Here is a 10,733-nt window from a genome sequence, read left to right as displayed (position 1 = left end):
AGCCCGGGGGTGGGCGGTTGGTCACCATGGGGTCTTTTGGGGATGGTCACTCTGCTGCAGGGACAGCTTGGGGACGGTCACCCCAGGTTCTTGGGGACAGTGACCCCAAGGTCCTTGGAGATGGTCACCCTGTGACTCGAGGATGGTCACCCGGGGGTCCATGGGGGTGGTCACCTCTGGATCCTTGGGGACAGTCACCCCAAGGTCCTTGGAGATGGTCACCCTGTGACTCGAGGATGGTCACCTGGGGGTTGTTGATCTCCCTGGAGTCCTTGGGGACTGTCACCTGACATCCTCAGCCCCGTTTCCTGGGCATGGGTGCCACCTGGTGTTCCCTGCCCTGTCCCTGTGGTGCAGGTGCCACCTGGTGTCACCTCTGTCACCGCAGGTGTCGGCCAAGTCACTGCCACAGTCAACGGAGAAGCAGTTTGTTTCGGTGTCGGCGCGGGTGGCCCATGTGTCCCTGGAGAAGGTCCTGCTGGTGTCATTCCAGAGCGGCCACATCTTCGTGCAGACTGACAAGCCCATCTACACCCCCGGCTCCACTGGTGCGTTCTGGGCTGTTGGGTCCCCTCCGTGGCACCTTGGGGTCTTGGTGGCACCTTGAGGTGTTTGAGTCCCCTCCACGCGGCACCTTGGGATGCTGGTGTGACCTTGGGGTGCTGGGGCCCAGCACCGATTTGGGGACATCTCCCTGACATCTCCACTGGGACCCAACACCCATTTTGGGGCCCAGCACCCATTTCTGGATGTCCCCACACTGTCCTTCCTCACCGTGTCCCCTGTGTCCCCTCACAGTGCTCTGCCGCTTATTCGCTCTGGACCACCTCATGAAGCCAGTGGCCAAGACGGTGATTGTGGAGGTCAAGGTGGGTGACTGCTGGGGACACAGGGACATGGGGACACAATCGCCCATGCCACTGTCCCCAACCACTGCATGTCCCTTCAGACGCCTGATAATGTCATCATCAAGCAAACGTCTGTGTCCTCGCCCACGAAGACTGGCATCTTCTCCCTCAACCACAACCTACCCAACATCATTAGGTGGGTGCCACCTCCCAGGGTGACCCGGGGATGTCGGTGGCCCGGGGATGTCGGTGGCCCTGGACTTGTCCCCTTATCCTGTCCCCTGCCTTTTCCAGCCTGGGAACATGGACAATAATGGCCAAATTTGAAGACTCACCAGAAAAGGTCTTCCAAACCCATTTTGAAGTCAAGGAGTATGGTAAGGTGGGGTGGGGGTCCCCAGAAACCAGGTCCCTTGTCCTGGATGTGTTGGGTCCATTGGGTGTCCTCCCCACAGTGTTGCCAAGCTTTGAGGTTGTCCTGGAGCCGGAGGAGAAGTTCCTCTACATCGACCGGAATGAAGATTTCCGAGTGTCCATCATAGCCAGGTGGGATGGGAACCCCAAAATTGCTCCTTTTGGGGGTCAAACCCCCATGGGTGATGGTGTGGGGTGACATTCCTGTGCGAAGTCCCCAGGGATGAGGGGGTGCCATGGATGCCAGCTGACAGGTTTGAGGGTGATGGGGAAGTGGGATGATGGGGACAGGGGGTGAGGAGGACACCGGGTGATGGCGGTGGAGGTGACAGGGAGACATGGGCATGTGGAGTGACAGGGTTGCATGACAAGAGCATGTGGGGGCACAGGGTGACAGTGATGTGGGTGTGATGCGGACATGGGGACACAGGGCTTGGCGGTGACGGTGGGGGCTTGCCCACAGGTACCTGTATGGGAAGCATCTGCAGGGCACAGCCTTCGTCCTCTTCGGTGTTATGGTGGACGACGAGAAGAAGAGCATCCCCCAGTCTCTGCGGCGTGTCCAGGTGACCCTACCCTTGACCCCTGTCCCTATTCCAGTCCCTTGCCATCCCCTGTCCCCATCCTGGCCCCCGTGGCTGTCCCCTGTCCCACCAACTCCACGCCGCAGGTGGTCGATGGGAACGGGGAAGCCGTGCTGCCCATGGCCATGCTGCGGCAGCGATTCGCCAACTACCAGGAGCTGGTGGGACATTCACTCTACGTCTCTGTCACCGTAATCACCGAGTCAGGTGTGCAGGGGGGACACGGGGGGACACAGAGGACTTGGGGGGACAGGGACAGCAGGGATGTGTGAGGCCACGGGTTGTGTGTGTCTGTCACGGTCTTCAAGATGTTGGGTAGGTGGGGGGACACTTGGGGACATGTAGGGGGATGGAGACAGCAGTGACGGGTGGGACTGGGGGCAGGTGGGGTCGGGGACAGCCAGGATGGGAACATCTGGGGCCACCCAAGGTTAGACAGGGCTGTCCCTGGAGGGGACTGGGAGCCCTGTCCTGGCACTGGGTGACGTGGCTGTTCCCGTGACAGGCAGTGACATGGTGGAGGCACAACGCAGCGGCATCCGCATCGTGACATCCCCCTACACCATCCACTTCACCCGCACCCCCAAGTACTTCAAGCCGGGGATGCCCTTTGATCTGACGGTAATGGCACCTGGGGACAGGGCTGGGGACGGCGGTGGCATTGGCCCAGGACGCCCATGGCACCGGAGTCCCCAGTATCGGGATGGGGATGGGACAATCCTGGGGGCTTGTGGGTGAAGGACACTTGGAGATCAGGGTCTGTCACTGTGTCATACCCCTGAGTCACCTGGAGAGGGCCTGGGGACTGTGGACTGTCCCTGTGTCACCTGGATGGCACCAGGTGTCACCCCTCATGCCGTGTCCCCACGTAAGTTCCTCACGTCACAGCGCATCCCCTGCAGGTCTACGTCACTAACCCAGATGAGTCCCCGGCTCCACGTGTCACCGTCAAGGCTGATGGCTTCCAGGGTCTCGTCTCCACCCAGCGTGACGGCACAGCCAAGCTGGTCCTCAACATGCCAGCCAACAGGAACACGGTCCCCATCACTGTGAGTGGGGCTAGCTACTGGGGTGGCCTTGGAACTGGGGTGGCCAAGGTGGCCAGGGGGCTGTTGAAGTGACCTGGAGGTTGGAGTTGCTGAGACAACCGAGATGGCCGAGATGTCCAAGGCGACCAAGGACGATGGCCAGCATGGTCACCATTGACCAAGGGCCAGGACAGCAGGATCAGGGGAGCGGGATGGCCCCGACATCCATGGTGGCCAAGGGTCAGGGCCACCCAGATCACCACTGACCAGGGATCCGGATGGCCAAGGTCAGGGGGACCAGCGTGGCTGAGGTAACTGTGGTGATCAGGATGTCCAGAGTGACCAAGGACCAGGACTGTCCTGGTCACCACTGACCAAGGCGCAGGATGGCTGGTGTCAGGGACACCACAGTGGTCAACACAACTGGGTTGACTGAGACATCTAGGGTGATCAAGGACCAGGATGTCCCATTTCAAGAAGACTGGTGGAGATGTCCAGAGTAGCCAAGTTGCCCACGGTGGCCTGCAGCCAGGGTCAGCAGGGTTCACCAGTGACCAAGGTGTGGGATGGCCAAGGTCAGGGGGATGGGAGCCGCCAAGATGTTCAGGGTAGCCAAGGGCCAGTGTCAGGGGGACCAAGGTGGTTGAGTTGACTAGAGTGGCCAAGACATCCAGGGTAGCCACGATGATCAGGGTGACCACGGAAATGATCATCACTGACCAAGGACCAGGGCAGCAGAGGTCAGGGCACCCAAGACCTCTACGGTGGCCAAGACCTCCATGCTGACACTTGCCCAGGTCCACACCTCTCCCCGTTGATCAAGTGCCGCCGTGTCCCCGGTGTTGCAGGTGCGGACGGCCCAGCCGGGGCTGCCGCCCGACCGCCAGGCCTCACGGGAGATGACTGCCACAGCTTACCAGAGCCAGGGTGGTTCCGGCAACTTCCTCCACCTGGCCGTGGGGACCGTCGAGCTGCAGCCTGGTGACAACCTCGCCGTGAACTTCCATCTCAAGAGCAACAGCAACTCCGTCCGAGACGCCGTCCAGTACTTCACCTACCTGGTGAGGGCACTTGGCCTCTGCCAACCAACCACCCTCCATCTCAGGGATGTAGATGGCCAGGTGCCACCAACCCTGCCTTTCCTTGCCCGCCGCAGATCATGAGCAAGGGACGCATCGTCCGTGTGGGGCGACAGCGGCACGAGGCCGGCCAGACCCTGGTCACCATGTCACTGCCAGTGACAGCCGAGCTCATCCCCTCCTTCCGCATCGTGGCCTACTACTTCGTGATGCCTGGCGAGATTGTTGCTGACTCCATCTGGGTTGATGTCAAGGACACTTGCATGGGCACCGTGAGTGTGGCCTCACTGTCTTGGGGGTCAGGGGGGGTCTCTGGGGACATTGGATGGGCCTTGGATGTGGTTTGAGTAACCCTTGAGGTGGCCCTTGAGGGGCTTGGGGGGCCCTTGGAAGGACATGGCGGCCCCTTGGAAGGTCTTGGGTGGTCCTTGAGAATTTTGGGTAGCCCATGATGGGGTCTGGGTGTCACTTAGGTGGTTTGAATGGTCCATGGAGGGCTTGGGCATCTCAGGGGGGGGGCTTGGGTGGTGCAGGTGGCCCATTGTTGGTCCAGTTGTCCCATGGTGAAGGACACAGCCATCAGCTACCCCTGGAGGACTCCCAACACCCTGTGGGGTTGGGGTACCCCCATAGGCCAGCTCCTGGGGGGGTGGTGAAAGGTTTTTTTGGGCATCCCGTGGACATGACCCCTCCACCCCTGCCCTCTGTCCCCAACAGCTGGTGGTGAAAGGAGCAACAGAGGCTGACAACCGGGTGCACGATCCGGGGACGCCCATGCGACTGCGCATCGAGGGTGACCACAACGCCCACGTGGGGTTGGTGGCCGTGGATAAGGGTGTCTTTGTCCTCAACAAGAACAAGCTCACCCAGTCCAAGGTGGGTGCCCAGGTCCCCGTCCCCGCTGTCCCGGGTGGTGGCAGTGGCTGTCATGGTTGTCCCCCGCTGGTCGCAGGTTTGGGACACAGTGGAGAAGGGTGACATCGCCTGCACCCCGGGCAGTGGGAAGGACAACGTGGGTGTCTTCGCCGACGCTGGCCTCAGCCTGATCACCAACATGAAGATTGCCACGCCGCAGAGAGGGGGTAGGGGACATGCTGGGGGCTGGGACAACCTGGGGTGGCACCTTGGGGACGGGGTTGGTGGCACCTTGGGGATGGGGTTGGTGGCACCTCAGGGGTGGGGGATGCGTCACCTGATGGGACAACCGATGTCAAGGGGAAGTGACATTTGGGTTTGGGGCTGTGACACTGTGGGGTGCTGACCTGTGTCCTCTCTGTCCCCAGATGTCCAGTGTCCCCAGCCTGCGAAACGCAAACGCCGCTCCCTGCAGCTCGTCGAGTACAAAGGCACCAAGGGTAGGTGGCACTGGAGGTGTCCCATGTCCCCAAGAACACTGGAATGTCCTGTGTCCCTGGGGACACCAGCTTGTCCCATCTTCTTAAAGATGCCAAAGTGTCCTGTGTCCCTGAGGGACAACAGAGTGTCCCATGTCCCAGTCAATACCAGTGTCACATGTCCCCAAGGGATACTAAAGTGTCCTATGTCCCATTCACCACCAGAGCATCCCATGTCATCTCATGTTCCACGTCATCTCATGTTCCAGTCCATACTGGTGTCCCATGTCCCTGAGGGACACCAGGGTGTCCCACGTCTGTGGTGATACCACACCACCCCATATCCCAAAGGACACCAGCGTGTCCCATGTCACTGAGGGACACCAGGGTGTCCCATGTCCCTGACGGCCCTCAGACCAGGGCCTTTGGGACTGGGTGCCAGTTGGGTGCCTTGGTGCTGGCAGCGGCTGAGTACACGGACAAGGTGCTACGCAAGTGTTGTGAGGACGGCATGAAGGAGAACCCCATGGGCCACAGCTGCGAGCATCGGACCAACTACATCCAGGATGGCGAAGCCTGTGTCCAGGCCTTCCTCGACTGCTGCAACTACATCAAGGGCATCCGTGACCAGAAGCAGCACGAGTTCCTCGAGCTGGCTCGAAGCAAGTGCTGGGCTGTGGTGGGGTGATGGTGGGGTTGGCGGTTGGGCGAAGCTTGGGCAGGTGAAGCTTGGGTGAAGGTCAGGTGAACCTCGGGTGTTCCTTGAGCTCTCCTTGGGCGATGCTTGGGTGAGTTTTGGGCAATGCTTGGATGAATGTTGAGTGATGCCTAGATGATGCTTGGGAAAAATAAGGGTGGTGCTTGGATGATGCCCCGCCCAGGGGTTGGGCCCCTGAGGCCACGGTCGAGAGGGATGCTGCCACCCCCAGGCGAGGCGGAAGATGTTTTCCTGGCTGAGGAGGACATCACCTCACGGAGCCTCTTCCCGGAGAGCTGGCTGTGGCAGGTGGAGCCGCTGACGGAGCATCCCAACGAGATGGGGTGAGCCCTTGTCCCCCCCCCATGGCTCAGCCTGGGGATCACCACCTCCTCCCTGTCCAGCGCTGGACACCACTTTGCCCAGTCTGGAGACCAGCTGTGGTCTCCCCAAGTCCAGACCTTTGACCCCCTGGTGCTGCCTTGGGACCAGCTATGACACCTTGGTGCAGATCAACCCTCTGGTCCAGCTTGGGGACCAGCCATGACGCCCCACCCCTACTCTATCCTGGTGGCTGGTTACACCTCCCTTGCCTGGCTTGGGGCAGGTTATGACCCCCTTGGGCATTCCCATCCCCTCCAGAATCTCCACGAAGACTCTGCCTGTGTACCTGAAGGACTCCATCACCACATGGGAGGTCCTGGCCATCAGCCTCTCACCGACCAAGGGTACGTGGTGGAGTAGGAAGGTGTCCCTGGGGATCAAAGGAATCCCCCAAACCTTGGGGGTGGTCCTTGGGACTTGAAGTATCTCCTAAAGCCTGGTGGGTTTCCTTGAGGTTTGAGGGATCTCCAAAATTTTAGAGGGGAGCATACAACTGGAGAGGTGCCCCAAATGTGGGGGAGATCCCCCAGTATTTGGTGCCAGTCCTTGGGACTTGACCAATCTCCTAAGACTTGTGAGGACTCCATGGGACTTGAGGGGTCTCCTAAACCCTGGGAGGGCTCTGTGGGACTTGAGGGGTCTCCTAAACCCTGGGAGGACTCTGTGGGACTTGAGGGGTCTCCTAAACCCTGGGAGGACTCTGTGGGACTTGGGGGGTCTCTAAACCCTGGGAGGACTCTGTGGGACTTGAGGGATCTCCTAAACCCTGGGAGGACTCTGTGGGACTTGAAGGATCTCAGAAAGCCTTGGGGAAGTCCCTGGGACATGAGGGGCCTAGCAAGCCCATAAACCTGAACCCCATGTCCCCGGGGGCCACCCCGCAGGGCTGTGTGTGGCTGATCCCTATGAGATCACGGTGATGAAGGAGTTCTTCATCGACCTGCGCCTGCCTTACTCCGTGGTGAGGAATGAGCAGGTGGAGATCCGGGCCGTCCTCTACAACTACTGGTTGCACGATATCACGGTTAGCAGGGGACTCATGACCGGACTTCTTGGGGGGTGTGTGTGTGGGTGTCTGTGCCCACCTGAACCCCACGGCCACCATTTCTGTGCCCCGCAGGTGCGCGTGGAGCTGATGCACAACCCCGCTGTGTGCAGTGCCTCCACCTCCAAAGCTCGCTACCAGCAGATCATCAGGCTGAAAGCCCAGTCGTCGTGGGCCGTGCCCTTTGTCATCGTGCCCTTACAGCTGGGGCTCCATGACATCGAGGTGAAGGGAGCTGTCCGGGGCAAGGACGTGGCTGATGGTGTCAAGAAGAAGCTCAAAGTTGTGGTGAGTGGCCGTTGCTGCTCATGGCATCGCCATCACAGGGTGCCACCTCCATCCCTGAGATGTCCCCAGCACGGTGGCCCTGTGACATCCCTGTCTCCACTTTCATCCTGGTGTTGGTAGACAGAGATGAAGAATCTTTCCCCCAGGATGGTCAAGCGCAGTCTCTTGGGGCTTTCTCAGTCTGTCCCATGACCTGGGAGTGCTGGGACACCTCTCCTGGACAACCCAGAGAGGTTGGGAAGGGGGTCACCCAAAACCAGCCCCAACCTTCAGCTTTGGATTCTCAACTCTGCAGCCTGAAGGGATGAGGATGGAGAAGACGGTGAAGATAATTGAGCTGGACCCGAAGAAGAAGGGAGTCAGTGAGTGGCCCTGGCTGGTCTTGGGGATGTCTCAGCCCCACAGGGATGTCCCACTGAGGGGAAGGGTCTGGGGATGAGGGAAGTCTCACTGTGGCTCTGGGACATCTTGGGGGATGAAGGAGGTACCACCAAGGGTAAGACTGGGGAATTCTGCGGGACAAGGACTACGGAGCTGGGGCTACTCAGGGAATGAGGGATGTCCTGCTGTGGGTCTGGGGCATCCTTGGGGACAAGGGACATCCTACTGTGGAGCTGGTGCACCTCAAGGGAGAAGAGACATCCTGGTATGGCTCTGGAACATCTTGAGGGACAAGGGACGTCCTGCTGCAGATGTAGGGCAGGGCTGGGTCACCTCAGGGTGGGTAGGGACATGAAGGATTTGGGGTCACCCATCTCCATCCCACAGATGGTGTACAGGAGGAGAAGGTGAGGGCAGCAAACATCTCTGATATTGTCCCCAACACCGAGTCGGACACCAAAGTCAGTATTCAAGGTGAGAGCAGGGGAAGGGACACACGTGGGGACAAGCTGAGAGGGGACAGGACACTCCTGGCTTGACATCTCCCCTTCTTCTGGTCCAGGCAACCCTGTGTCCATCATGGTGGAGAAAGCCATCGATGGGGACAAGCTGAAGCACCTCATCGTGACGCCGTCGGGCTGCGGGGAGCAGAACATGATCGGGATGACACCCACTGTCATTGCCACCCACTACCTGGACAGCACGTTGCAGTGGGAAAGCCTCGGTGTTGACCGCCGCACGGAGGCCATCGAACTGATCAGGAAGGGTAGGAGCATTCCCCAAAGAGTGGGGGCAACCCCTGGTTTCCTCTCTTGGGGCGCAAATTGTCGCCATCCTCCAAAGTGCTGAAGAAACCCGCACCTTGTGAAGAAGAGATGGGTTGGGTGCTACCAGTTTGGGGATTTCTAGACCTACTGGTTTGTACTGGAATGTGCTCTGGAGTGGGTTGGTGGCCTGAAACTACCTCAGCTTGGCTGGGTGCTCCTTGGTGTTGGCCAACCGCCATCTCCTCGCCAGGTTACACCCAACAACTTGCTTACCGGAAACCTGACGGCTCCTTTTCGACCTTCAAGAACAGCGCATCGAGCACCTGGTGAGGGTCACGTTGCCACCACCATGCGGGTCCATGCGACGGGGTTGGACACGACACTAAGGTTCTCCTGTCCCCAGGTTGACAGCCTACGTGACCAAAGTCTTTTCCATGGCCATCAATCTGATAAACATTGAACCCGAGGTGATTTGCGGTGCCGTGAAGTGGCTGATCCTGGAGAAGCAGAAGCCAGATGGGATTTTCCAAGAAGATGCTCCTGTCATCCATAAACCGATGTTGGTACGGGGAGGATCCAAACCCTGTCCCCGCTGGCGGTCAAAGCTCTGTTGGTTTGAGACGGACTTTTGGAATGAGCTGTAGGGAAAGGACTATGCTGGGTGACGGGGACGAGTGTTGGGTGGACAGAGCTTGCTGTGAAAATCGCGATTTTGAGATTTATTTTTTTCCCTCCATTTTGTCACGCAGGGAGGCTACCAGGGTGCTGAACCTGAGGTGTCACTGACAGCCTTTGTCCTCGTCGCGCTGCAGGAGGCCCGCGAGGTCTGCAAGAACCACGTCAACGTGAGTGGCCCAGTCCTCAACCCCAGACGGGGAGAGAGGGGACAACGGAGACCTGCCACATAGCACAGTGCTGCAAGATGTGGTGCCCAACCCTTATAGCAGCCACTTGAGAATCCAAATTTACCATCCCTTCCACCCAGAACTTGGACCGGAGCATCTCCGACGCCGCCGACTACCTTTCCCGGAGGTACCAGTCGCTGGCCCGACCCTACACGGTGGCCCTGACCTCCTATGCCTTGGCCTTGGCAGGGAAACTCAAAAGCGAGAAAGTTCTCATGAAGTTTTCCAAAGGTGACATCTCACTGGGGAGGGGGGACAAAAAGTGGGGGGTGGCGGGGAGAGGTCAATGGGGGGGGGGATGACACACACAAATAGTCCCTAGAAGGTGCTGAGGGACCGATGTCACCCCAGAGGGCAGAAGCTGGGAGGAACGCAACGCCCGTACCTACAACATCGAGGGGACGTCCTACGCGTTGCTGGCCCTGCTGCAAATGGAGAAAGTGGAGCTGACGGGGCCAGTGGCCCGCTGGCTTGCCCAGCAGAATTTCTTTGGTGGTGGCTACGGATCTACTCAGGTGGGCTACGAACCCTTCCGGCACCCATGGGTGCTCTCTTGACGGGAAGGAAGGGGCTGAGGGTTTTGTTGGGGGTTTAGGGGTCACCTTGTGGCCCTGGGGACTCCATGGGCATGTCTCTTGAGGGGTGGGGGGTCACCTCTGATCCCAGGGACCCCAAAGGCATTGGGGGACCCCTCAAGGCTTGGGGGGGGTCACCTCAGGGCCCTTGGGACCCCCAGGGCCGTGTCATGTCCTTGGGGAACACCTCTGGTCCAATGGGATCTCAAGAGCTTTGGAAAAGCCAAAAGGCCTGTCCCTGGGGACACCGGAGTCCCTGGGGACACCTCCAGACCCTGGGGACCCTCGGGGACACGTCCCATCCCTGGGGGACACCTCTGCTCCATAAGACCCCCAAGAATATGTTCCAGGTGATACCAGGATTTGGGGGCCACCCTGAGCTCGGGGGGGGGGGGGCTTTGGGG

The 10,733-nt window shown here is 59.7% G+C and overlaps 1 protein-coding gene across 1 annotated transcript in view; it reads left to right on the top strand.

Moving 5' to 3' along the window:
- Positions 1 to 357: 357 nt before the first annotated feature.
- Positions 358 to 10,733, top strand: part of C3 (complement C3) — a gene marked incomplete at both ends in the record, with an annotated part of 13,002 nt that continues 2,626 nt past the window's right edge. The window contains 27 exons of the mRNA XM_026867083.1: positions 358 to 548; positions 799 to 869; positions 950 to 1,044; positions 1,143 to 1,225; positions 1,304 to 1,394; positions 1,726 to 1,828; positions 1,933 to 2,053; positions 2,352 to 2,467; positions 2,749 to 2,895; positions 3,723 to 3,935; positions 4,031 to 4,225; positions 4,671 to 4,829; positions 4,906 to 5,035; positions 5,237 to 5,308; positions 5,752 to 5,949; positions 6,217 to 6,328; positions 6,627 to 6,712; positions 7,253 to 7,392; positions 7,489 to 7,701; positions 7,997 to 8,063; positions 8,470 to 8,556; positions 8,645 to 8,848; positions 9,100 to 9,175; positions 9,253 to 9,412; positions 9,599 to 9,694; positions 9,835 to 9,985; positions 10,106 to 10,269. Of these exons, the coding sequence (XP_026722884.1) occupies positions 358 to 548; positions 799 to 869; positions 950 to 1,044; positions 1,143 to 1,225; positions 1,304 to 1,394; positions 1,726 to 1,828; positions 1,933 to 2,053; positions 2,352 to 2,467; positions 2,749 to 2,895; positions 3,723 to 3,935; positions 4,031 to 4,225; positions 4,671 to 4,829; positions 4,906 to 5,035; positions 5,237 to 5,308; positions 5,752 to 5,949; positions 6,217 to 6,328; positions 6,627 to 6,712; positions 7,253 to 7,392; positions 7,489 to 7,701; positions 7,997 to 8,063; positions 8,470 to 8,556; positions 8,645 to 8,848; positions 9,100 to 9,175; positions 9,253 to 9,412; positions 9,599 to 9,694; positions 9,835 to 9,985; positions 10,106 to 10,269 (3,541 nt within the window). The remainder of the gene's footprint in view (positions 549 to 798; positions 870 to 949; positions 1,045 to 1,142; positions 1,226 to 1,303; positions 1,395 to 1,725; positions 1,829 to 1,932; positions 2,054 to 2,351; positions 2,468 to 2,748; positions 2,896 to 3,722; positions 3,936 to 4,030; positions 4,226 to 4,670; positions 4,830 to 4,905; positions 5,036 to 5,236; positions 5,309 to 5,751; positions 5,950 to 6,216; positions 6,329 to 6,626; positions 6,713 to 7,252; positions 7,393 to 7,488; positions 7,702 to 7,996; positions 8,064 to 8,469; positions 8,557 to 8,644; positions 8,849 to 9,099; positions 9,176 to 9,252; positions 9,413 to 9,598; positions 9,695 to 9,834; positions 9,986 to 10,105; positions 10,270 to 10,733) is intronic.

Source organism: Athene cunicularia, unplaced genomic scaffold (assembly GCF_003259725.1).
Source record: "Athene cunicularia isolate RWA unplaced genomic scaffold, athCun1 SCF_139, whole genome shotgun sequence".
Classification (NCBI taxonomy): Eukaryota; Metazoa; Chordata; class Aves; order Strigiformes; family Strigidae; genus Athene; species Athene cunicularia.
This window is presented reverse-complemented; position numbering and strand designations above follow the sequence as displayed.